The sequence below is a fragment of the Asterias amurensis genome, chromosome 2, assembly GCF_032118995.1.
Source record: "Asterias amurensis chromosome 2, ASM3211899v1".
Taxonomy (NCBI): Eukaryota; Metazoa; Echinodermata; class Asteroidea; order Forcipulatida; family Asteriidae; genus Asterias; species Asterias amurensis.
The window spans coordinates 29,475,617-29,503,572 of record NC_092649.1 but is presented as its reverse complement, the minus strand read 5'-3'; the positions used below and the strand labels follow the sequence as shown (position 1 = coordinate 29,503,572).

The window sequence follows — 27,956 nt, the reverse complement described above, 5'->3', positions numbered from 1 at the left end:
AAACTTACCAGAATGAGGTTACCAGCCAAACTACCCTGTCACACGTACAAATTGGTGTTGGTATCCTGCATATTTCTGCTTAGCTTGAAATTGTTGAGCAATATTTTAAGCAGCTCTATGAGATAAGGCCCTGGTCTTAGTCATTTTCTATTAGCTTGACTGATTGATTATTATTTGCCCGATTCAGAAACTTACCGTGATGCAGACAGGATACCTGGTCTGAACAGCCTCGTCAAGGACCTACCAGACAGTGTTATGATTGTCATGAGATATCTCTTTGCATTCCTGAAAAGGTAGGTTTGTGACTGGTCAACTATGCCTGGCGTTAAGCTTGAATACCCATTTTCTTTTCCTCTTCAAATATTGCTAGATACAGGTATTCAATTTTGTTTTGCTAATTAAAACTGATAAACAAGGTACAAGGTTCATGTGCTCTATGTAATTTGCTCTATCGTGTGTTTGCAGAGGTGTTGTTCATGCTGAGATTACACCATATGTTACTTTCTTCGAGTGAAATTAAGTTTTTATAAGAACTAGTCCTGCCTAGTTCTCAAAGAACTAGTCCTGCTAATTTTGTATTTACTTTGGAGTAGATTAGTGGATCATGGGACTACTCCTAGATATCATTTTGACTAGCCTGCTCAACTCGTCCCAAGGAGGCTAATAAATATACTGCATGGCAGTAGATAAGATTAGCAGGGAAAGTTCTCAGAACTGAATTCTACTTGGAGACACATGGTGTTAGGTAAACTGAAATTGAAGCGTAGAAAACTTCTAGATGTTAATGAGAAATTTCCAAATTGCAATCAGAGTGATCTAATTTGTTCAAGGTCTGTCGCATGTTCATTTGTCAAAGGCAAATGACCTGCTGTTTGCCTTTTCACCTGGTTAATTCCACTTACACACATCTATGATAGAGCGACATACTTGTTTTTTTTGTCAAGCTGTCTCCACGTCGGGGAACCCCAAGGTCGGCAAGCCATTTTACATGGAATGTTCACATTAATTTAATCTCATCTATGTGTTATTTGTTTCCTCAAGGCTTGCACAGTACAGCGATGAGAACATGATGGATTCTCATAACCTAGCTGTATGCTTTGGGCCAACACTGATCCAGCAGCCTGATACTGATGAAGACATCATGATGTGGCAGAGTCATATCAACGACCTCATCCAGACGATGATCGTCTTTCAGGAAGACATCTTTCCACAGGATGGAGGAATGCTTTATGAAGACCCCTCCATCACTGATCTAAGGTAAGCTCATAGCACCATGACAAAGTGAAATTATTCAAAGAAGCAGGGATGTGATTTCTCCATTTTTAAACGGATTTCCCTTTTTTTTCTTTTTCAGATCAATTTAATAAAGAAATGAAGATAAAACCATACAATAATGCCCAGATAGCAGAGATAAAACCAAAGATAAATGTTAAAATAGGGCTTTGTGCTCCACGCTTTTGAGCGTGCATGCTTTCACACTATGCACTCTCAACAGCCTATCACATCCCTGGAAAAGTCAATGTTTAAAATTGTTTTTAAAAATCTTTACACCCAAGAACAAATTAGTATCTCAAATGAACCAGATATTTTAGATCAAAGTTTTCCAACACTAGTCGTTTTCAGTGGCTTTTCTTGGTTTAAGCAAACAACTTTGTAATTTAATCAGGGTTGAAATTGATGATCTTGGCCAGCTGGGTATTTTGTCTTCCTCTTTTTTGCTTGTTAATATATATATTTACAGTTCTTTACACAAAAGCTGAATCTAAATTTCTTTGACCCACCCACCCGAATTAAAAATTGTTATTGTGAATGGCCCCTTATACTGATAAAAATGAACACATTACCAATAATTGAACTGCCTGTGCTTTAACTGATTGTTTTTAAATGTGAACACTTTTTAACTCCTGATTATGTCTGTGACCTTTTTACTTTCAAAAGACTACATAGATATTGCCTGAGGTTAACAGGGCCCAATTTCACAGAGCTGCCTCAGCACAAACAAAAGCCCATCAAAATAAAACTATGCTTACCAGAATAAGGTTACCAGCCAAAATACAATTGCACATGTACAATTTGTGACTGGTATTCTGCTCATAGTTGCTAAGCAGGGATTTTTTAAGCAGTATTTTCTGCATAAGCAGCTCTATGAAATTGTGCCTTGGTGAAATACTACTGAAGTATCTTATGAGTCGGATGCTGTAGTCTTTTGGTGATAGCGTCTTTGCTTTGACTGCTTCAAAGTGGTGGAATGCCTTACCTTCCTTTATGTGTGTTTAATTTACCAAATGTTTAGGGACGCATAGAGTCTGTTATTACATTTGTTGTTGATTATTGTTGTGTGCATTGCCATATTTTATTCTCTTTTGATTGGTTACTTTGCTGTACTTATTGCAATGTTTTATACCCTCTTACATAGGGGTGAGAGTTTCTGCTTTTAAAAAAAAAAATTGTATGTAATTTTTTTGTTTTGCTGCATTTTTATGTCATGTATGTAGTTGGTACCTTTTTGCATTTTTAGGATGTATTGTAGGTATTTTGATCTAATTTATATTGTTTGTTGCTTAGTGTAGTGTAATTGTTAAATGTGATTTTTATTGTAATTTGTGCTTTGAACATCCTTGGATGGAGAGGACACACTAGATATAAAATAACTTATTGTTACTGTTTTTATTATCATTATACTTATAAGGAGTTTTTATGGTTAAAATATGGCTGCAGTTATACTTTGTAACCATCGCAACAAATTGTGTTATTTATTTGTTTGATTTGTTTTTAATCCAGTTCTAGTCCAACTGGTAGTTTGGAGACCATACCTGAAGCAAGTGCAGATGATGACTCTAGTAATGGTAAGAGGACTTTGCAGTTAGAGAATGTCCCAATTGTCAAAATAGTAGGAACGATCTAAGTATTCCAGAGCATGTTCATGGACCATTTGGAATGTTCAAAATACTAATGCACCGTAGTACACATGTAGGATTGGTCCTATGCTTCGGCACAATGATGCGGTCTAGCGGGACTAGTGGTCCTATGGATTGTGGGCAGGCGTGTGCCCAAAGGAAAGTCTATTGCAGGAAGAATGTACCTGACTTTTGTTAATAATAATAATATTAATAACGACATGTAATTTGCACATGTACCCTGCTGGTTGTTCAAGGCGCTCCCTAACTAGTTTTGAAGCTTGTCCTAAGAGGCTTGACCCAAAACTGGCTGTTGTTTTTTTTGCGCAGCAAACAGATAACCCTCTCTGGTAATTTAGGCTTTATTGTTATTAGTTACAACAAGTCAAATTAATGAAAACTGTGTTTGCCTCGACTCCAGTCATTGGTTGCAGAATGTTTCTTTGCAATTTCTTAATAAAAGCAATTAACTATGTGCTTTATTTGTTTTCAGTTACAAACATATTTCCTTTTCATTGTTTCTCCTACCAGGTATACTAGTGATTGCCAAGGCTGATTATCTCGGCAAGACAGGAAACGATTTATCCTTCAGTAAAGGAGCCCAAATTCATTTATTCAATAAAGTGGATGAATATTGGTGGCGAGGAGCCGTTGGGGAACAACAAGGTTACATACCTATCCAGTATGTCAACTTACCAGACAAGTAAGTAGTGGCGACATTGGTGCAAGTTGTGTTTGGGATGAACCTGTCTATTACACATCATGGGGCTTCTTTGATGGGAGTGGGATTGGGGTAGAGGTGGGGGAGCTGGTGTTTTGACATGACCGTTTTGCAGATCTCCCAACATGTATGATTTTGAACAATTTTTAGCATTTTTCCCCCAACTATTTTACACTTCTACTACTAGCTTGTGCGTCCTTTCTTTGTGAGATTTGATTATGCTGTTTATGAAGTATTTTTAGGTCTTTAAAGCCTTGCGGTTCACTGGGTGAAAAACCAAAATTATGTTTAATCACGGATGATTACGTGCGAGACTTGAGCAATCAATCCCCACATGGTCTGATCTGTAGGTCCTGATGTGTGTTATCACATTCTCAATTAATGATTATATTTGAATTCCAAAGGATATTGGAGGGACTGCAGCCAGTCAATTAAACCAAGTGCATGATACTCTGAACAAGCTGGCTCCTGGTTAGTGTAGTGAATTTCATTCGTTACGACACTTTATTTTCTGGTCATCTTTCTGGGATTCTTCTTCTCAAAATTTTCACATTACTACCAGGGGTCGGTGACAAGAGTTATTGATACAGCACACATGGTAGCGAACGCTGGATTTCACTGTACCATTCTCCGCTTGCAGTGTAGCCTACCACAAATTGACTTACTTGCTTGGTGAAAAGTACTACTTTTAAAATCTGAATAATGGAAACGTTTGTTATGGCACTGTTGGGTTCTTTTAACCATGCATGTGCAGGAGGAATGACATATTAACACAGTCATATTTCATGGCCAACAAATAAACAATAACATATAACAAATTAACTTTGATGAAGGTGTCAGTAGCCTTTTTTGAGTTAAGGAGGACACATTTCAATGGTTGTAACGAATTTGTGAGACATTTTTCAGAATACACCTAAATTAAACAGTGCATTCCTACAATGTCAACCATATCACAAAAAGGCTAATTCACAAAGGATTCCGTATCACACACTAAAACACATTTCTTTCACAATCATTGGCGATTAAAACCTGTAAGTTATATATTTAATTGTGGGTTAACTCAACACCCATGTGACTGGAACCAGGGCCCAATTTCATAAAGCTGATTAGCAGAAAATGCTGCTTAGCAACAAACTTTACCTGGTCTAAATGTTTTTTTAACAGTCTCTTCAAAATCATTTGTTACAAACAATTTGCAAAGGACGGCAATTGATTTTGGGTTACTTTGATTATGGTCCAGGAATGTTGAATTTCACCCCAAGTTGCATTTCTATTAAGTTTAACCGAGTGTTTCAGCATTTATATAACTAACAAACATTTTGCATCCCCTTATTTCACGTTTACTGATAAAAATCAATACATTATTCTTCATCAAAATTTATTACTCTATGGGTGCATTCGATTAGCTTCCCTGGGTCTACCCCACGGTGCTCACTCAGGCAAGCCTCTGACAAGAGCTAACCGAATGATCACACTCACCTGGGGCCAGCCCCCAAGTGACCCACTCCACAAGCAGGGCACTGGGGGCTGAGCCGGTTAGCCCCTGGAATGACGTCAAATGCACCGGGGGAAGACCGGGTCAACCCAGGGAAGCTAAACGAACACACCCTATATTAATTTTGGTTTTTACCCATACACCAATGTGTGTTAGCACTGTATACTCGGTACTTTCCCGAGTCTTGTGAAAAAATATCGCAGGCATTTTACTAGGGTGGGATTGGAACCCACGACCCTTGCAATTAGTAAAAACCAAAATTAATATGCACCCTATACTGATTTCACTAATAAGTCCAAACCCATGATGTGGGTCTTAAGATGGCAGTACTTTGCATCTTGTGTCTGTGGTGACTTGCTTTTGATCAAAGATTATAGAGCGCTGAAGGCACAATATGGGGAACTGGAGCTCTATGTATGTTGGAATGTGAAATTTGCTTGGGTGCCATTTTAGCAAGCAAATGTTTTGTTATATTATTGATAGCAACGGTCGTTGGTTGCACTGATCTGAGCTGGGCTGACTTTCATAAAGCCTCTAAGAACAAAAGCTTGCTTCGCAAAAAACAACTTTTGCTTAGCAAAAATAGGTTATTCATTTTGGTTTTACCCATATACACCAATGTGTGTAAGCACTGTATACTCACAGGCATATTCACAGGCATGTTACTCAGGTGGGATCTGAAACCACAACTTTTGCAATTTTTGAGCAGTGTCATACAAACTAGACCACCGAGATTGCAGTTCAAATCTATTTAAATTCCATTAAAAATAGGTTACCAGTCAGAATGCCATACAGTTATCATTGGCACCCCGTCATTTCTTGCTTAGCTAAGAAATTTCTTAAGCAGAAGTTCCTGTTTAACAGCTTTATGAAATTTGGTAATGCTTGCTGAAATGGCGTCCAGTGTACATTTCACATTTTGGTCTGAGTTCCCAATCTTGCACCTTGGGCACTGTATTTAATATTTCAATTGGAAGCAGACAGCTATGACAATTCTTATTGTTATTGTGATTTCCATATCCTTACCTAGCTGGAACTCCCCCAATTCCTCCACAGACCTAACATCTGACATTGTGTCCTACTTGGTTGACCACTATGGGTGGGAGCAAGGCACAGTTCTTTCACCCAAATGAACAGAGAAGCACCAACAATCATCTTGATGTGTTAAGAAACGTTGGGTGGAACAGCCATATATAATCAGAATCAGGAGTAAAAACAATAAGTGGATTATTTAGAAAATAACTGTAGTGGCTACAAACCAATCTTCCCGGTGGTAATTTATGCTTTTGCGTTTTGCAGCAAGTTAGTCAGATGATGAAATTAGCATAGAGCATTACAATATCGCCAAAGAGTCAATAATAATACTAAAATATTTTGCTGATTTTTTGTTTATGGAAAGTAGCGAATGATATAGACTAGACTCTTTTTGATTTGCTATTAGTCCATATCTGCCTAGCTCCATTTACTGCATGTTCCATCAATTCTGCGCTCATTAATTCTTTTCATTCAACTTGTGTTTTCTTTAGCTGTATTTAGTTTCCTTGCTAAGGTCTTGTTACGTTGCTTACTTCCACCTACAGTGAGAATGGTAACCCAGGCCTTCCCAAACGGCAAGTCAGCAGGACCGATAGCACAGAGATGATGGTTCGGGATATAACAGAGAAGATGGCTGATGCTTTATTGGACATCAGCAACCTGGACGCCCCTTCCCCTACCCCCGATTTAGTGCGAGATATCTGCACCCCTAGCTCACCATCCACTGGGTCTGGGTCACAACATAATAAAGCTAAGAACCCACCCCCTGCCGTTAAACCCAGACCATCAAACAGACCTACCAGACCAATGCCCTCGTCATCCTCACGAAGGCCTCAACAATCACTGAATTCATCACAGACATTATGAGACAAAAGAACAAGTATCGGGGAAAAGATTCTTTTTTGATTTCCATTCATACCAAAAATTGCCTCAGCGTTTTTAAATTACAATCCATCAAAATATTTTGTTAATCATGAAGTTTGTGTTTGTATATTTGTCATCAAAGAACCATAAAACAGTCATGACATCGAAAATTGCATAATATCGTAACTGGTTAGAACAAAGGCGTTTCAGTTGGAAGTGCTGCTTTAGTTTCATCTTATTTTTCGGTCAAGAAAATACAGGGTTAGGTAGACGTCGCCTGCATTGTTTTTTTCTTTCTGTTGACCTGCTTTGACCAAGTAGATGCTCCTAAAATATAGAAAGGGAATGTCCTTCCAAATAACATCAGGCGCATTGTAAATTTGAAGCGCCCAAAAGGAAAAAAAAGCTGCAGACGTGCGAAGCTAGCGAACGGAAAACAAAATGGCAAAATTCTCACAACGACTTTTACTTCACCAACTTTATATCTTAAAAATTGTTCAACTTGCAAATACCAAAAGGTGCTTTTACAAATTCCACCCGAGGTTCATTTTGTTGTAAATGAAAACAAAATTGCCAGACCTTTTCAAGGTTTAGCACTTCTGTTTTTTCATAAAGATTGGAAGTCTTCTTCCATAGCAGGGGTTGAACTTCCTTCAGCCCACATTCATTCACCGTTAATTCACTAGACGTGGAGTATTTTTGGAAAATCTGTTGTCCAATCTACCACTAGAATTCCAAGACTTTGAGTTGTTAAAGCTTAGCTTTAGTATCACTGGACTTATGCTTTTTTGCTAGTCTATTCTACCCCAGTCCAAGTCTATGTGTTAAAGTCACAGAGACAAATTTTGAAGTAATTTTTTAGAAGTAAATGCCAGTTTCATTTAACCAAAAGCTAACATACATGCCATCACAAATAGAGTAAATCAATTATTTTGTTTACTTTAGAGCAATAAGTACGCTTTCTTTCGCTCGACTGATATTGTACATTTGAAACGTGGTAGCAATGTATCTGCAGGTGCTGAAAAAATGCTTAAAATGGTGCAAACGAAGACTTCCACAATTTCCATTGTTTTATATTTACTTCTACAGATATGTACAGCAGTACTCTTATTTTTGAGTTTTAAAACAAACAAAATCCTTTGATCAAAATCTTCCGCTGCTTTTATGGCGGATTCTGAATGCTTTTGTTTAATAACCATTAGATATTGTAGATAATATCAAACTCAAACATAGTTCTTGTCATTTGATTGGTGGAACACACATCACATGTCATCCTTTACTTTGCCATGTATTTACTGCCATGACATTGAACAGGCGTATATGGAAGTAAGTATTGGACGGTGTATGTTGATGTTTTGATGCTTAATTCTCAGTGTTGTTCCCAAAGCAATTGTTCACATTCTTTCGTTCATATCCAAATGAGCCAAGATTGTTTTATGACAAGGTTGATGTCTACATGGAGTCATCCACCATTTAAAAGTTTTTTGTGTCTATTTTGTGCTTATTGTGACAATTTTTCAGACGATAAGGATCTATATGTGAGTTGACAGATATTTGTCGCAGAATATAATCACTCAGTGAAATCTGGCCTTTCCATTTTAATTGGCTTTGAAAAGTCCAGGGCCCAATTCCATTGAGCTGATTAAGCAGAAAATTGTGCTTAACTTTTTGTAAGCACAAACATGCAGGATACCAGTCACCGATTGTACAGGTGACATGTTATTTTGGTTGGTAACTTTATTCTGTTAAGTATAATTTTGTTGTGCTTAGCAATTTTGTGTGTGCCTAAGAAGCTCCATGAAATTTGGCCCAGATGTCACCTCGCATTCAATATTTGTATATTGTATGACACAGGTCGACCAGTGCATTAATATTTTTGCAATGAGGCATAGCTGACGACAGTGCAATATGTTCTAATATTTGTACTCAGTTTGTCTGCCCAAATGGCTCAATCTAGCACTTGCAATGTGAAAATATATTGATGAAGCTTATACTATGAGTCCCATACTGGTTTGGATACTGAAGTGCTCAGGTCTAAGCTGATGTGGTTCATTTTAATGCATCCCTTATGGAGCTGGGGCTGTTTAAATAACTGCACTAAAATGGCGTATGTGGTAGCTATATAGCACATGTGAGTTTACCGCTTAATATTTGACAGCTGTCTTTGGTCCCAACAACTACATGTTAGTGACTATTTAATATTTAAATAGTGCATAATTCTCTGGAAATTTCAATGGTCATGAAGTTTCAACATTGACCAAGAATGGAATCTGAAACATGTTCTATGCTTGAAATTTATTTGGTGTTGAGGGTAATTTTTCTTCAACTAATGTCATGCATGAGAGCATGACAACTTAAAGCACCCAATTAATGTATTGATGGGATCCAAACATTGGTCTCCAAGAAGTGGAATTTGTTTGAAACAATCTTTTTACCTATAAATGCTTATCATCTGCCTTAGATTAATGATATAGTACTCTGCTGGGTGGTTTGAGTAATTCTTTCTGGTGCCTCAAGTGGTGAATAGATAAATATTGTAAATAAAATTGCAACTGGAAAAGAAATTGTACTTGCTTGTAAAATGGTAAGTTGGGATGATAATGGATGAAGTTTATAATATATGTAAGAATTAATTTTTAGTATAACTTGATTATTCAAAGGGATGAATAAGTCGAGATGGTCTATGCATTTGACTAATAGATTCTAGATTACTGTACCATCTTCCCATGTCTGTGCAGATTCTTAGTCGTTCAGTTTGAATTGCTTTTTCGTTTATATACCTACACAGATAATTAATGGAATTTTATCCTGAGCTCTCAACATTTTTGAGGTTGTGCAGAAACTCCCACTTAAAATCTCAACTTTCCCCTAATTCTTCTCTACATGTCAAAACAAACACTTCAGAAATGTTTCAATATTTCTGCCCTCCCTGTAGTGGTCTTGCTTGGCGAATCTACTTGTTTCTCTTAGTCACTGATAGAGGGCGCTAAATTTACTGTCTCGGAGGACTGGTCACCTCTGGGAATCTCGTTCAAAGCAAATGTTTGTTTGATACACATATCTATTCTCCAGAAATTTATGCGGCGACCGACATGACCAATGTAAACAAAATGACCACCACCACAGGCCTTGAACTTTGCTCTTTTAAAGGGGCACAGCTATTTCGCTCTGGTAAGGGGCACCTCTGACCTCTATGAGGAAAATGTAAATATCTACAGGAACCTTACACAGGGCACCGCTGTGGTGTCGTGGGTAAATATTTGAGGCCTGCCCAGGCATTTATGCTTCGTTTTTGAAAGGGCAAGGGCACCAAGGTATTTTCTCTTTGCTAAAAGGCACCCTATGATAAAAGGATTTCAAGGGCACCAAGGCAATGACCAGGGGGCATGGAGGTAATTGCCTCTGTTGCCTCTGTGAAGTATCAGGCCTGCTGCAGCCAATAAAGACTAAACCTGTAGTAGAACTAACCACCTTGAGAATGTTGTCAGCTCACAAAGCCATTTGTTATCTCTAAAGTGGACTTGATTCTTTACATTACCCACCCTTACAAACTAATGATGGTGCAGGTTGGTCATACCTTAATCAGTAACAAATCAGTCTTCTTTCAAAACTTTCAAAAATAGTTGTTAATATATTTCCGTTCTCTGTATTATTCCTTGTTTAAATTTTTACTTCAGTATTCGATGTTATGCAAGAATCATTTGTAAGGCAATCAGTTTTTATTTTTAGAAAGTTACCGTTGTGTTTATTTTGTTGGGCAATATGAAGCCAAGATGTTAAACCATACATATATTCAAATTGTATTATTTTGTGAGACTGACGACCAATACTAAACAATCGTATGTGTCACACAAATATCAAACAGTAAATGAAGCGTAAAGTGGGAGTGTACAAGTAACAAATAATTATTGTGTGTGATTTCCAAGACTAATTTTTTTAATTGGAGTCGACACCAACAAGCCTGTCATGTTTACGAAAGATTTTTTGTATGAAGATGTTTTTTTAAAATATAATTGTAAGAGGCGCTGTACATTGGGTGAGCATTTTTTTTTATATTCAATTTAATGTAAAGTGAGTATTGAAATTGAAATCCGAATGGAGGGGGGTTCAGTTATCCATGAAGGGATGAATACAGCCTGATGAAGATGAAGATGGGTCGAGACACAAATGTTAATATCTTGGACTGATAATAATATCTTTATTAAACCATAAAATTTGAGACTATGGTTTTAGAAATTGATGGTTAACGTACTCCATAAGATAAATTAGTTTTAAACATTAGAATATTTAAAAACATTTGAAGCAGAACAAGCAACCCAACTAGAATTAGACAACTCAACACAACTTTCACGAAACACTAGTTTGAATTTGATGGTAACGATTAGACAATCCATGAAGCTCTGCCCCTTGATGCATTGATCAACACCGACTTCGGGACAAAAGCTAACACTTTGAAATTCCATGGTACCGTGCAGAGCAAGACGCATGTATCGTTCCTGCTACCCATGCTGGGCGCCATTGATACACAAGTGTGCGCCATTGATAGACAATGGGGTGGGGCATAAATGAATCAGTCTATTATGGATAATCTTACCATAAACTAAACTGTGCAACAGTTTATAGGGCTTAGGGTTACACTCTGTGTGAGGCTGTTTCTGAACTAGTGGCTTTGACTGTGGCTTGATCATCATGTTAACCTATGTTGATAGGATGCCCATAGCAACAACTGTAGCTGCTAATTCAGACGCAGCCTAATAGTCGGAGCTATATCATTTTGAAAGCAATTGTGTGTTAATGGATTGTGCACATACCGGGTGTATAAAGGTGATGGGTTGTCATCAATATTGTACATTAACAGTTTATACATTACAGTTATACATTGCATATATCATGGAGTGCTTTTTTGGTGACACCGTCCAGAAACATGTTTGTACTTCGGTATTTGGTGAAGTGTTCGATTCAACAGCGGTATTGCAGCTGTTGTGCCCAAATCATAACCAGGTTGTTGGCTTGGTTAGGCTTGGTGTCAAGATGACAAATTCTCAAAATTGTAAAAAATGTCAACGGAATTCTTTTAAAAATGAAGAACCTTGACGCATACCAATTATAATTAATGAAATTGAAAACTTCCGTCACTTAAAATGAAGGTTGTGTGTTTTGAGACCATGAGTTTTCAAGAAATGTACCCACATCTTAAATGTACCTACACCATGAGCTGTTTCTTGGGTCCTAACCGTCTTCGCAATGCTCTCAGAAAAAAATCTTTTCAATCAGTGACCTTTACGCCAGAAACCCGTTTGTGGTCATGGTCACCAAAACACACCCATGGTATTACTGCTTAAACACTGGTAACACCCATTTGCTATGCTATATGGGATGTGATGCATTCAAGTTAAGTTGCATATAAATAATGAACACCATAAGGATATATATAATGTGCACGCCTTAAAGGAGCATCCTATTTGTACAAAACATATCTTGGCTGTCTGTGTGGATATCACATAGTAATGATGTGGCTGTCTGGATTAAATTATGTGCATTAAGACATGTAATAAAATACCTTCAGAACTGTACAGATTAAAAACAAGGTAAACGAGTGTCCATCTCATTTCTTTATCTGTGGATAGTACTTAAACGATGTATTGGTAGAGTTACCAAGACCCCAAGACTAGCAGTGTTTCAGTCCCCTAAAATTGTACTTGGTAAGATTGAAGGTTAGGCTGTTACAAATTTTGTTGCTAGAGATTTCTGTCTTGGCTTGTGAAGGGGTCCATCTTCATTTGATGTCATGTGCCTGGTTTGATCAGACAGACTCTCAGTTACGCCTACCCATTAAGAACCTTGTGTGATGAAACTGTGCCTCATTCTTCAGGGTCTTCTTGGACCTCCTTGAGGTATTGCGTCTTGAGGCTGCCGAGGTAGAGACGTAGACTTGGTTCATCCAGCCTGGAGTTACGAGCTGCTTGTATTAGGCGGTTAGCTAGCCGGTAAACAGCCTTGTGATCCTTGTCTTGCCGAGTGTTCAAATGAAGTTCCTATAACAATGTAAAAAGCGCAATTTAAACAGTGGTGTATGAAGCAACAATCCCAGAGCACTGAACAGATTGTAGTAATATTTTTCTACTTGACGCCACACAGTGTAAAGTTTGTCATATTTACTGGCAATGATACCTCATGATTGGTCCGTAAACTTCTTGGCTGTTTCTGATCATCAGAGTGTGGGTTCGAGTCCCGGTCTTGACTCCTTAAGCAAAAATATTGCTTCATCCTCCGAATGGGACATAAAGTCATAAGCCCTCTGTGTTGTGTAATGTACGTAAAAGAACCCAACTACACTTATCACAAAGACAAGGGGTTTGCCCTGGTGTTCTGCAGTGCTTTGTATGTACATGTAAACCCCTTATAAGGTACTACATAAGTAGGTCTCATAATTTCATTTTTGTTTTCTGTAACCTGTATTGTAATATTTCTCTTTGTTCAAGCACCTTGAGTACTGTAATGATAGATCATTCGCTGCATAAGACTCTGGTATTATGATACGCTTATACTTATACTTATTACTCAGTAAATTATACATTATGCCCAAAATAAAGGTTTTGTCCAAGCCCAATACTTGCCTTTCTCTGCGCTGACAACTTTTCCGACAGTCGTTTAGCCTCAGCTAACATGGATTCAGGAAGGGTACACAGCTCTGCTAGCTTGATCCCTGAAGTCAACAATCGGATATAGATAAATGTAAATCAGAATGTTAGAAATCTGTACAATAGGAACTTGCAAATCTATTGAGGAGATAAATCTGTGTCTATCAACAAGAAAACCAAGAAAACCAGAAACTGAAAGTTCTAAAATGTGATAATCTCTTGCAAAACCCCAATAGTCTGGGAGCAGTGGCTTAACTAAAAAGGGGGAGGGATTGGGGCTGGCTTGAGCCCCCCGCTTGGAAGGTCAGAATTGGATACAACATCCTCCCTCAGTTATTTATCTTTGTTGTTACATTTGAATATAAACATAAATGTATTAAAAATAAACAACTTTGTCAATTTATGGAAGATTTTTATAAGTTGCAACAGGTTGTTATTGAATACAAGAGAAAATAATTCAACAATAAAATATATAAAATCTTCGAATGATTCTTAAAGCAATGGATAATGATTAAGATTTACCGTAATGTTGTTCTTCAGTTCGTCCTTTGGATAGAACATGAGAGTACGCTAGCTTCCTTTTGGTGGCCGGAGTTGAGCCAACATTCTCCACCTCAAAGTGATAACTGAAATATTAAAAGAAACTCATCAATTCATGATTCATTTATAAATCAAAATCAAAATCAAAACAAACAGAACTGTATATGGGCTCAGTATTGTACACAACAGCCCAAAAAATGTTTTAAACCAAAACAGTCTAGGATGGGAAAGAAAACATGGAACACAGTTATTTTTTTTATTTAACTTATTAAACATTACATAGTGACAGTTGAAAAATAAATAGAATGAATAGGAGACAGTTGGGAAAACCCTTGCTATGCAGTCAGGTAGGGCTGGGGTAGGCGAGATACGAACCATACTGGCATGGCATATCTCATCCCAATCACTGAAGCAACACTGCACCACCTGTACTACCAAAATCAGCAAGTTTTATCGGTCAGTGCAGAGTACTTCATGCACAAATTTGTATCTCAGAGCAAATTTTTTAAGTATGTACATTAGGGTTAACGTTAATTTCAAACTTAGACACAACAGTTCATTCCTGGCTTACTTTTCCACATTTGGGTAGAGTACATCCAGTGGAGTGATTTCCATGAAGTGAGTGGCAAAGATGGTGAATGCTTTCAGACTCTGTAGATATTCACAGATTGAGTGACATATACCAATGCCTTCCTCACTGCTTGTTCCTATTAGAATCAATCAAACACACCAATACAAGTAACAATACAATGCAGTTCTAGAAAGCAAATGGTGGGACATTACAATCCAAATCCATTATGAACCCTGAATTACAAACCTCCTATTGTCCCTCGCCCTTTTCTTTGTACTGCAACTTTTTGGCAACTAGGGACCTTCCCACAACTGGGGTTGTTACAGGTCCCCAGTTAGAATGTATAGACCTGCCCCCAATGCACTGCCAATTTCCTTCAACCATGAAAACACTTTTGGTTGAGTCACATTTGTCTGCTATAGCACTCAAGCCTAGAATTACACAGAGACCATGGAGCCCATGGTCTTCCCCTCTGTCGCCCTGGTCTTGATGGTCTTGGTGCCCCTTCAGAATTTCCAAAAGACTTTTTAGATTTTTTCAGCTTGTCCTCCAACTCTAGGTCTGATAGTAAGCAAAAAATAATATTAAAATTGCTTAGCAGTTTTAACTGCATTTATGAAAGTTGAACCAGAGATATACAAACCTCTTCCTAGTTCATCAATAATCACCAAGGACTTGTTGGTACAATTCTGTACGATGTAATTCATCTCTCTCATCTAAAAATAAATAAATAAAACCCATACAAATGTTAAAAACGTGTAGATATTTCAGCACTCTAATAAGTTGTCCATACATGGAATTTATCAAATGTAGTTTATTTAAATTTTTGTTTTTTCCTTGACGCGTCCGACAGTGCAAACGCTCAACTTGACAACACCTAGACTTCTTTTCTATGCTGTAAAGCCCATAGCTTTTTACAGGAAGGATCCAAGTTGTTGATGAAACAAAACTTTCAGCCTAGAAATAGGTTATCAGTTGTAGTTTTAATAAAACAAAACAAAATCAGAAGTTTGTCAGGGCTTTCGAAGTCCTACCTCAAGCATGAATGTAGATGCATTAGTCTCAATGTCGTCATCACAACCAATACGAGAGAAGATCTGATCACAGACTCTGAATGAAGCGTACTCGGCTGGTACAAAGCTACCAATCTGAGCCATAACTTGCAAGATGGCCAACTGCTTTAGGTAAGTTGACTTGCCACTCTACAGACAGAACAGAAGGTAACGATACAAGTGTGAATGCGCAAGACAGCTGCCTAATTTTCTTGCTAACTTGTGAAACACTTACGCTCAAGCAAATCTTTCTGTCACAGTAGGCAGTTTTCTAACCACTGACCAGCTCTGTAAAACTGGGCCTTTGTAGTGTACAATTATTATCAGATTCAAATTTGTTACTGGATATACGTAACTGATGGGTTTTCCAGTATAAATAACATTTAGGGCAACAGAACTTTACCATAATTTGTGCGTGCAATTTGACCACAAGATAGCAAGCAGTAGCCTTGTGTGACATTAGTACAAGGAGCTACACGTGTGTTGAAAACCTACCATGTTAGGACCAGTGATGATGATGAAGTTGCTGTCTTCACTAGCATACTGCAATACAAAAATAAATAGGAAACATTCTCAATTGTATATGGAGGGTCAAGTAATGTTTGTATACCCATTTATTTTGTCTAAATTCTAGTCTGTACATGCTACATATGAACTCTACAAATAGGTTTGCATCCGTACATTTTACATATGTTTGTTAGTATCAGCTACCATTATTAATGTTTTGTGTTCATCACAAGAGGTCTCCAACTATAACTGTTGGTAGTTTGTTGTCAACATTGATAGGTTGGCATATTGGGTAGAAGTGGGATTTGAAACTACAGTCACACCATATCTCTTTGAGTAGTTAGTGTTGGTTCTGAAATAAATCGGTGGTTAACGACTCAACGTTTCAATCAGTATGCTCTGATCGTCTCCAAGAGAAGATATAGGCTAAAAGTTCTAGCAACATTTTGTTTAATGATGTAAAAGGCAACAATGAAATAAACTCACAGTATTATTTGCGATTGGCTGCTCATATGATATTCGATCCAGTATGGGGTGCTTGCCATTCTTGATGGCCAGTGTGTCTGTGAAATCTGGTCTCACTGTAAAAGTACAGGAAAATTTTTATTAAGAACTAGGATCTTTTTTTTATCATAGAGAAAGGACAGTTGATATGAAACAAAATTCATCTAAAACACTACCAGAAAAAAACATAGAATGCTATTGACATGTACATGTCAAACTGCATAGAACATTCTATTTCCTTAAGTTCTGGTCTTGTAAATAAAACTTGTTTTCAATAAAATATATTTGAGCTACAAGTCATGTGGTTTGTGGATTTGCCCCAGCATTCAAACCATGTAATGTCATTTTAGTTTTAGAATGATTTTATGACTTTCAATCATGGGCTATATCAGGAATGATTACATTTACGTTTGTAATCCATTGTTTGTTAGAAGTTTTAAAAAGAGTTTTTAAATTTAAAAACAAAAACGCAAAGTTTTCCAGTTTCTTTTCTCACCATATTCTGCCAAGGTGCAGGCGTGTGCAAAAGCCACCAGCATGTCCAGAGTTGAGACACACTCAGCCAACTTGTACAGGCAGCCGACATGTTCACGAATCTCATTCAGTAGCTCACTCACTACACTAGAAGTAAAAACAGTACAGTTCTATCTCAAGTGACAATAACTTTGTAGTAGCTGTTAAATTTGCATCTTGGATAAAGATTATTAATTAGATTTTACCCATACACCTGGGTGTGTAAAGCACTGTATACCCAGCCCCCCCCCCCACCCCGGGGCTGTGAACAAAATCAACAATCATATTAATAGGTGTTCCTAATAGATTGATCCCTTAAGACATGTGTCGTCGTTAGATGTTTTTGGATATTAACAACGTCATTTTATATCCTTTTGTAAACAAGACTGCATTTGAACTAAGTAACACCCCTCTTGAAGCAAGTCACTGAGAATTTTGTTTGAGTTTTTATTTTGGACTTGTCACTTACATATTTGTCATCAGGTAGATCTCATTCAGTGATTCCCGTACACGATCTAGAAACACAACACAATTAACAATTCTTGTTGAACATATTATTATTTCAGCTGGCCTGGGCCCAATTTTAAAACAAGTCTGCTGGCCAAAAATTAGCAGAAATATTTTGTCAAATGGTATTTTGGAAAGAGTGACTAGACTATTGGGGGAGTTTTACTATTCCCTAGCGAGTCCAATGAATGATTGAGCTTAAACTTTCACAGGTTTGTAATTTCATAATGTGTTGGGTCACATCAAATATAACTCATCTGAAGCATCAAGCAAAGACAAGTACACTCACACACAATGCCTCTTTCAATTATTGGAAGTTTTTAATATAAACCGTACATTATTAAATGCTCCTTTACTTACTGTTCAATTTGATCTGAAAGGCAAAATAAATAACAAAGTTAGAATATCTACTGAAAGGATTGTGTGGTAACAAACTCACATAAATACTGGCAAATAATAATAAATCTCCCAAAAGTATTTTTGTCTATTCTAAGATAGTATACACATAATGAATGTTTATGAGTGCAATGGTTCGAATATGAGTTGAAAGATGGAATGTTCTATTCAACGAACACACCTACAGCCCGAGTATACAGCCCGAGCTGCCGTGGCGCTCTGATGGCTTTTTCATACACAATATCAACCTCTACCCTCGCAGGTACCCATTTAAGAAAAGCAACTATAGTAAAGTACCCAAGAAAAGCAACTATAGTAAAGTATCTTACTCAATGACACAAGTGTCACAACCGGGATTCAAACCCACACTCCAGTGATATAGAACCAGAACTTGAACTGGATGCTCTTATAACCACTCGGCCATGACCCGCTACAAATTCAGATCTGAGGTGTCTGATCCCTGCATTGCTAACTTGGAGAGAGTAACTCACCAGATCAGCTGAAGTGAAGCTGAGTGAATTCCGGGCCCTAATGACTTTAGTGAATACCGGTGGCAGGGATTCTGGTTGGACAGGGTTCTTAGCACCACAGTACATCTGGATGAAGAACCCTCGACTGCAACTGTAGCTTGTCTTTAATGGAAGACCATACTGCTCACCCAGTTGTACTATCAAGTCTAGTACAATGAGTCATTACAAGAATAAATGTCAATTGGGTCTTTATAGTTCATACTCAATAGGACAAACCAAATTAAATAATTCTTAACAATCTTGTAAAACTCTTAGCTTTATTCAGTGTTTTTCAGTTTACTATGGCACTACTATTTGAGCAAAGGAGGAAATCGTACTAAATAAATTGTTGTTGCAGTTCAAATCACTGGTTTCTTTCAGATGATTACTCAAATTTTAGTTTCAAGGCTTACCTGCGATATCATCAACAATTTCTGTGTATGTGCGTCTGGCAACATCCAGTAAGCCTGTAGACAAAAGAAGACTGTGCACAAATAACCAAGGAAGAAGCATCTGGACTTTAAGGGCATGTTGTTGAATAATTGGCAAGAAAAGCATTCTTAGAAACAATGATTAAATGATCATTGGTTTTTATCTTGAAATTGATAGATCTTATACCTTGTTTTCTGTGAACACAAAAGAGATATTTTTTTAGTAAAAATTATACTCCATTTGTTTTAGCTTTTAGTTAACTTGATAATGCAGTTAAACATAAAACGGTGATTAAAATGTAACAACGCAGGCCTGTTACTTCATTCATGTAAAGGCAAGGCAGAGTTTCTTAGTAAAGGGCACCTCTGTTGGAACATTTAAAAGGGCACCGAGGCAGTGACCAGGGGCAAGGAGGCATTGGCATGACTTCAAGTATCAGGCCTGACTGTGTTCTGGTGAGGACAAGACAGATATTACTTTGTGCAGGGCATCTCTGTGTGGGAAGTACAAACTGGAACATTTCAAAGGCACCAAGGCAATGACTATAGGGGCAATTGCCTCATCGACTCTGTGAGTATGGGGTCCACAATGTAAAGAGTGATCAATGCGATAATGACACTTACCGTTGATGTTTGGTTTGACTGCAAAGCATTTCTGTGTGCGCATGTTGAGTGTGCCCTTCTGGTAGCGTGTTCCATCATTGATGACTGTGTGAAGCCTCTCCAGCATTGCACTGAATCTATCATCACTTAGAGACTAGAGAAAAACAGCAATCTGAGATGTCAGATTTTTTGCTTTATGTAATTATATTTGAGATGGTTCATGTCACAGATCTCATATTTATCATGAACAAAGATATTGACTAAATAGGGAGACTGCTAACATAGCGCTAAATGGCTCAGTTTGTAGAGGCGCTGGCATGTTAATCCGGAGGTGGGTGGTTCAAATCCTGCTCTAGTAAATTTGTCCTTGCTCAACACAAAAATACCAAAACAGTCTAAAATTCACCAAGTCAGTTTCCCTTGGGTTTATTATTTGATATAAAAAAAGCTCTTATCCCCTTCTGGTGATCCCCTAGCTGCCACTTTTCAGATTGTACCGTTAACTTGGGTGTGATCGCTGGCTACATGGCGGTTAACGGTTGTGTGGGTTCTGACTGGCATCCCGAACAAAGATATTGACTATTAGGGAGACCCCCAACATAGGGCTAGATAGCTCAGTTAGTAGAGTGCTGGCACATTATTCCGGAGGTCATTGGTACGAGTCCCACTCTAGTCAATGTTAATTTTTTATGACTATCAGAAGTTTACAACTTCCCATTGGTCAGTTACCTTGCAGTAAGCTTGCAGGAGTTTGTTTTTGGAGCCCTGTAGAGCCATCATGAGTGGAGGTACTAGCTCTAGGGTATGCTTGAGATGAATGACGTTGGTGATCTTAGACTCTGCAGTCTTGACTGTCTCCTGTTTAGGGATCTGGACACACAGTGACAGCAGATGATCCACATCCAAGAAACGAGCAAGAACTGCGGACAAAATAAAAAAACAGACAACCAATAATTGTAAATTTCCATGTTGGAAAATTGATTATTGACCCGCCTGCATTGTTGTCATTTGTGCCTATCTGCCCTGGTCTGCCACTTTGGGAAGCAAACTGTACACAAAGATGGTGAGCACGTCCTGTGTATGTGCCTCTCCCGAAACGCACACTACACAGTACAACAGGGTAAATCGACTTCCAAAATGGCACAACCAAAATTTAAGGTAGTGCCGACATCAGGGTAATTTTGTCAATTGAACTGATATGCCTACTAAAGAAGGGAGGGGAGGGTTTGGGCGCTGCAACTGGAGTAGCGATGGCAAATACAAAAGACAGGTCTGGAAGAAATACAATTTTATGCTCACCTTATCATTTTTAAAACCATGTATTTTTATGGAAGTAATGGCTCTGAGAAACGGCTGTATGTTGTTCATTAAGATGATCTTCCCGTCAAGGGAACTCGGCAAACTCATACAAATATTGGTTTGACGTCTGTGATTATGGATTGCACAAATCAAGAAATTGTAATTCAGTAACTAGGCGACAATACTTATTCTAGGAATTTTGAGCTAATTTTACTGTTCCTAGTTTTTCTCCAGCTGGATCTCCTCTACTGATTTATCCAGCAATGTGCAATTCTTAATGTGACTTTGTCATTAAACTGACCTGACTGTAGATTGTAGAACAGCTCTTCTTGTTCAGTCAGCTCAGTAACAACATCAAGTCGCAGTGAAATGGTATCCAAAGCTGTCAGAAAAAAACAAGTAACTCCTACAATTAATGACACATTTCATTGTCTGTGATTATAATTTGGTGGAATATATTATCTTTGACAAATAATCCTCCAAAATGTTGTTGGGGTTGTCAACTTTTACATATTCCTTTCAAACATTGTGTATGTACCTTTTCTGATGAAATTCATTTGTATATTGTGTATTAATATTTTGTGTCAACTGTGTGATATAGTGTACTATGGGAAGAGTACTAAATACAAGTTAGTATTATTATTATTCTTTGGTTGTGCCTTAAAACTAAAATGATATATCTCTATAGGAGCAAATCAAGTAGAACAGAAAACCATTTTCAATCATTCAAATTATTTAATTTTAATGTGTTTTTTATACAAGTATCGCTACTTGTATAATTCTGTTTCCACAATATTCTGCCCAGGAGGGTTTTGAATTAATCCGTCCTGGTTTTTCCCCTCTCTTATGTCAACTCAGGTTGAATTCTTACCGCAAGGAGGTTGCAGGATGTTAGCTCTCAGTAAACGTGCTGCAGAAACAATAACACTTTATGGTGAGTTTCAAACTATGGTGTTCCTTCTTGTTACATCCTCTGTCACTTTTGCTTTGTTCGTTTGTCCTGGTCTGTTCTCTGTCTGTCCTGTACTATTTTTTTTAAATTTTTAGCATATATCTAAAGTTGAGATTGACCAGTGCCATTTTAGCGAAGCACAAAACAATTTTTCTTACCAGAACAAGGAAAGCAAGCATTTGCAACTGGTTTCCTGCTAACTACTTTGCTTAGCTGAAATGTTTTAAGCATTATTATCTGCTTTCAAGCAGCTCTATGAAATTGGAACCAGGGCCCAAGTTTATAAAGCCAGTAAGCACACAAACTTGCTAAGCACAGAAAAACATTGCTTCGCAGAAAACCGATTACCACACACAAGTCCATGAAATTACCATTGCCCCACTCATTTTTTGCTTAGCAGTATTTTTTACCTCATAGCTTTTTGAAATAGGGCTCAGGGCTCAATTGTTTATTAAGGAGAGCTGAAATGAGTTTGAGCGCTTGGTGCTTGATTTGTCTGTACATACCTCCAGCCAGTGTTTTGGTGTAGTTCAACACTCCATACAGCGTATGTCCACTCTTAGGGTCCTTCATGTTCTGCACCAACTCAAGATTTCTAGCAGTCGTGGAATCTGTAAAAGAAACACAATTGTATCTCTAATAGAACCTTGCATAGACTTCATAAGAAGCTATAGTCTGCCACCGGTCTGCCATTTTGAGAGTCAATTGTATGTTACGATGTGGTGTGGCAACCATGCATTCATTGCCTTAAACGTCTGCATGCTGGGTTTTTTAATTTTTTATTTTTAGAATTGCACACAAATGTAAAGCAGCTTTGGAGCTGGAAGTAGTGAAATACTTTGATATACAGCAGATACAGCTTAGACCAACTGCTTCAGTGGCTTTCTCCAGGCCTTGAACTTTGTACTTGAAGGGGCACAGCAATTTCCCTCTGGCAAGGGGCGCTACTATGACTATGACTATTGAACCTTGCAGAGGGCACCACAGCAAAAACACAGGGCACCACGGTAATGGTAGTGGGTGCCGTGGGTTATTTCGAGGCCTGTTTGGATGTAGTTAATGTTTAAAGTTGGATGAATTCAAACCATGTCTTGAGAGTCACTATTCCTACCAATCATTGTAGACTGTTCACTGCCTCTGAATACCACCTTCAGAGAATTCGGAGCATACACAATATTCTGAATGAACTCAACGTACTTCAGCAACGCTGCAGCTGCAGCCAGACAGTAGTACCTATCAACAAATAAACAAACAATCAGCCTAAACACTTTATTCAAAAGTAATCACAGTTTCACAGGATTTAGTTACTGAAAATTCTTTTAAAAAAACTTTAAAAAACCTATCATTTTCGTCATTTATATTTAGTTTCAAGGTACAGGCCTACATATTATTTTCAAATCTTGACTAAATTCGTCCATGTGTGTGAAAAAAAAACCCACAAATCTTCAGAAACCCATATTCAATATTATAACATTATGAAAAAGGCCCACAAAGAAAAAACAAATATTTATTAATTTGTTCATACAGACTAATGGAGAATGTAAGATTAATCATTGGAGTGAACTTGACTACACTCACTTTGAAGTTATTTCCATCTCCACTGAGCTGAAGTCAGAAACACACAAGTGTTTTATATACTGCAGACCTAAACAAGAAACGGGGACAAGTGAAATTAAAATGAGCACCTAGATGACAAATTAAGGAAATGGAGGTGGGAGGGGGAATCAAGTGTCCTCCCCAAATGATGCTCGTGCCACCCCCCCCCCCCTCCCCATTTGAAGGTCTGTGCAATGGTGTTACATACTCAATGTTTAAAACTGTTTTTTTCTCTTTCTATTTGCATGCGGACAATGTATTTGTTGATACCTCAACCTCAGAAATTCTTATAAAAAAATTAGTCAATAGCATAACAAGAGGGCTAAAAAGGGCTTGGCTGAGACAAATAATACAAACAAACATCTGAAGGGCCTATTGGCCAGAAGTGCCCCTTAGAAAAAGTCCTGCACCACTTGAACTCATCTAAAGTTTGACTTATTTTGGCTGCTGCAATAAGCACATTTTCAGGTCATGGCAGCATGGGGATCCTAAAGAAATGTACATAACTAAACAAGGGTTGTGTGTTTATTACTTGATTTACCTTTGGTTTCATTGAAGTATTTCCTTTGGACGGTTGCAATGCTGGTGTTATGGAAGTTATCACTGATGAGTTTGAATAACTTGGTCATGCTTCCTCCTTCACATGCAGTGATTGGCATCACGATCTTTGGCAAGAAATTTCATATTTCATGACACTTTTTAAAATGATTAAAACCAATCCTCCTTTTTGTCAAGGCATACTAAATAAACATGTGTAAAAAGAAACAAAACCGTACTTTTATTGCCTCTGATTGACAATGATAACAATAGTAATAACATATTTTCACAAAGGCACTATGAACCCTAATCACTTGGCCATTTTGTTTATTCCTTCAACCAAGTTTATACCATCTCGGCTCCTTGGGTAGTACACAGACTGTGCTGCCAAGTACAATTGTAGTGCACCAAGGTAATTGTAACATAGGACCCATTTCTGTCCTCACAGGTACCCATTTACTGGTAGTAAAGAGAAGCAATTATAGTTTAGTGTCTTGCTCAATAACTCAATGTATCATGACCTGGATTTGAACCAACACCCAGATGACTTAACCACCAGAACTTGAGAACATAAACAACAGTGCATCTCTGTGTAGCCTTGATACTTTTGTTTCTGTTTAATCTAAATGGTTATATAGTTACTTGGTTATAACAAACCCTCAACCCATATCTGCACAACTATACAGGATTTCCCGTATCACACAAATCACAATGTCTTAGATTATGAATTCTACCTCAACTGGCTGATGTATCTGTAGCTTTGTGGTCATCTTCACATAGCTCTGACTGTCTGAAAACTGTATAAATAAAAACAGAAATCTTTAGAATTCCATAAATCTTGTAAATTCTGATTAAGCAGGGTGCTGTTTGACGAGACCGTGGGCAAATGTTCCACCATAATGTGCTCAGCCAAAAGGTATTCTTCTTAATATATTGACTTATTCTTCACATGGGTTAGTTTGGCTGTATCATCCAGTTATGCGTTTGTGTAAAGATTTAAAATCTAAAGAGTTAGTTTACTAAGAACATTCAAATTTATATTCTAGAATCTTTCAGGTATGATTTTCTCAACTATGATATAAACAGGCACCATATTTGGTTCTTGGAAGAAAGTAGAACCATTACAAGGTTGACCTACAAACATTATGGTATAGGTTTTTATAGACTTTTCAGGCTATTTGATAGCAATTTTGCTGCTTTTATGAGGCAAAAATATTGGAAATCAAACTTAGTAGGAAGAATGAATCAAGGTTGATGTTTGAAGTTGCCTTTACCGGATCTTGACAAGGGCCATTACATATTTAGGTTTTATATTAGTTACCTGTGACAAAATGAGTTCTGGCTGCTTCAGATCAATGCTTGCCAGACCAATCTCCCCTTGTGCTAAGCCTCTGCCTTCAACAATTGCTGTCATTAATATTCACAGATTGGATATGCCATTAATCATTCAAATAATCTTGAAATATTCGCAGCTTTTCATTTGTATACAATGCCCCTTCGCTTTTTATTAGTCAAACAGGTCTTAAGCTTGATGACATTCAGATAAATTGTATTTAATATTAATTAACGAGTGTCTTCAAGCAACAGGCCAAAGTGAAAATGTTAAGACCGCAACAAGCGATACACTTGATAATGAGACCGTACTTCAATGAGGCGATCGACTTTAGGCCCTGGGTCATTGCCTTTGTGCCCTTTAAAACAATTCTTTTAATGCTATCTAGTTTCACTGTTTGACTGTTTGTTTATTTATATGTTTGTTGAATATTTACAGATTTTATCACTGTACATTTAAAAAGAAATTACATAGTATTTTTACCTTTATTATGTAAACATGTCAATATTAGTTCGTATAACTACAGTCCTATAACTTTGTGTTAAAAAACAACGGAATGGTTTTAAACACTGAAACATTTGGATATTAGTTAATAATAACAGCCACATTTGGAGGAATTTGTAAGGTTATGGTTGGAATGACTTCTCAAGATACATAAGAACGAGGTACATACCTACTAAGACTGATGACTGATGAGAGACACTACCTGGTGTGTTAGAACTATATCCTCTATGAGGTGTTTGTCTTGAACTTCTTGATCCTGGTGTCTGACCATATCTGCTGCTCGCTGTACGGGGAGTAGACAACCTGAAACAGCGTGTATCATTTTATTGATTAATTACACACCCAACAGCACATTTAGCGCCCACAGACTGGACAGGAAACAAGAAGAGATGCTTAGATTTAGATGTGGGAGGAAAAAAAACAAATGGGGGAAAACCCACGTAACCAGGCAGGGACTTGAAAACCCACTCCACATGCAAGGCTCTGGTCTCAGATTGGATTCAAACTGGGGTCAACAGAGTTGAAAGGCAGTGATGTCATAGTTTGGTGTTTGTCAACATATTGCTGATTCAAAGGCATGAAGCTATAAAGACATCAATAACTGTCACATTATTTTCACAATAACGATGAATCCATCCATGGGTAGCAAGGTGACAGCGTGTACCAACCTATTGGAAGATGAAGCAGTGAATGGTTCTGAAGTTCCACCAGTCCTCAAACCATGAGTTGACGATTCATTGAAGTTGGAATGAGTACGAGATGAAATCTTATCACTCCATTGATTATCTCTCACATGGTTTAAGCTCCATGGACCACTGGAGATGCTGTTTGATGACAAGTCGGACAATTCAAAATCTGAAAAGACAAGGAAATCCTTCATCAATCATATAACTTACAAGATCATAATAGACTTTAACACCGACCAGCGACACCGACTGCTGAATACAAATAGAGCAGTTTAATTAGGATTCACTCGTACCCCTAGGCTATAGTCACCCTAGTCACAATACAACATTATAATGCTTGTCCTGTTTACAATAACTTGCAGGGTTTCCTCTTAACATTTTCAATGGTCAGATTATTGAACCAGTTATAAATAACAATAAAAGAATAGTAATTTGTCTATTTACACAAACTTTTTGCCTTAGTTTAGTTTAGACTTTTTAACCCCAAACCCCAGCAATACTTTACTTTACCGTATCTTGGATTGTTGTTGTTTTTGGAGGATGAGGCCATTGCAGATTTCACAGGGTCTTCTTTTCCGTCTTATTCCGTTCAGTTAAATGCAACCAGCCAGGCAACCTAGTAAAACGAACAACCAGAATTCAAACTCAACACAACATTATAACTAGTGTAAGTGTTACGTGACAGGTGACGAGCACGAGGGCAGAAATAATTAGACTTACTTTATGAAGTTAGAGGAATTTACACAACACAGAGGGAGATGTGAAACTGTTTAATTAAAAGGTTGTGTGATACTGTAGTAAGCCGCTTACATTATAACAACAAAATGCCTAGTAATGGATGCTTTTGCAACTCAACTTTTGTTACGGTTGTTGTAATGTAAGCAGGTTGTTTACCACACCAGACCAAGGCATCATATGGTTACTCAGTCATTTTAAAGCCTACTTGAGTTAGGCCCTAACTAAGTAAAGCTACTAAAAAGTAATCAGTAAAAAGTAATCAGTAAATAAAATTTAATATTCTGCTTTTGCTAACTAACCTTTGCAACTTCTGGTGCATAACTTTGTAATGTTACTAAGTACAAAACAAACCAGAACAACGCGAAGAAGACAATCAAAACCGGTCACTCACCTTCGACTTTCGCATAAACTTTGACACTTTTAATTAATTTCTTACACAAAAACTGAATGCGTATCCCCAACGATGTGATGTTTTGTTTGACAACAAAGTTTTGAGAACAATGTGTATCAATAGAGGGCGCACTC

General features: G+C 37.6%; 2 protein-coding genes across 6 annotated transcripts in view; one reads left to right on the top strand and one right to left on the bottom strand.

Moving 5' to 3' along the window:
- The window catches only part of LOC139933787 (SLIT-ROBO Rho GTPase-activating protein 1-like), a 52,125-nt gene extending 44,027 nt beyond the window's left edge, over positions 1-8,098 (top strand). Inside the window, exons 16-21 of one of the 4 annotated variants that reach the window (XM_071927995.1) lie at positions 188-293; positions 1,042-1,257; positions 2,782-2,846; positions 3,429-3,600; positions 4,023-4,089; positions 6,694-6,822. In XM_071927995.1, the coding sequence (XP_071784096.1) occupies positions 188-293; positions 1,042-1,257; positions 2,782-2,846; positions 3,429-3,600; positions 4,023-4,053 (590 nt within the window). In that variant the 3' untranslated portion in view covers positions 4,054-4,089; positions 6,694-6,822. The other 3 variants (XM_071927993.1, XM_071927996.1, XM_071927994.1) reach the window with 3 other exon arrangements.
- Positions 8,099-11,379: 3,281 nt separating this feature from the next.
- On the bottom strand, positions 11,380-27,923 carry LOC139933785 (mutS protein homolog 4-like). 2 transcript variants are annotated; one of them, XM_071927991.1, is made up of 27 exons: positions 27,823-27,923; positions 27,204-27,309; positions 26,676-26,862; positions 26,177-26,310; positions 25,492-25,577; positions 24,905-24,967; positions 24,175-24,298; positions 23,616-23,682; positions 23,149-23,270; positions 22,544-22,648; positions 21,957-21,995; positions 21,387-21,467; positions 20,516-20,706; positions 19,808-19,940; positions 19,166-19,219; positions 18,735-18,919; positions 18,208-18,220; positions 17,810-17,855; positions 17,324-17,448; positions 16,810-16,904; positions 16,312-16,359; positions 15,799-15,966; positions 15,408-15,480; positions 14,765-14,900; positions 14,176-14,279; positions 13,630-13,718; positions 11,380-13,047 (listed from the first exon to the last, which is right to left on the bottom strand). In XM_071927991.1, exons 2-27 carry the CDS (start codon positions 27,241-27,243, stop codon positions 12,874-12,876), a joined length of 2,682 nt encoding a protein of 893 aa, XP_071784092.1. In that variant the 5' UTR covers positions 27,244-27,309; positions 27,823-27,923; the 3' UTR covers positions 11,380-12,873. The 2 variants fall into 2 exon arrangements, with proteins under 2 accessions (XP_071784092.1, XP_071784093.1); XM_071927992.1 differs by having other exon boundaries at positions 27,731-27,914.
- Between the last annotated feature and the right edge of the window lie 33 nt (positions 27,924-27,956).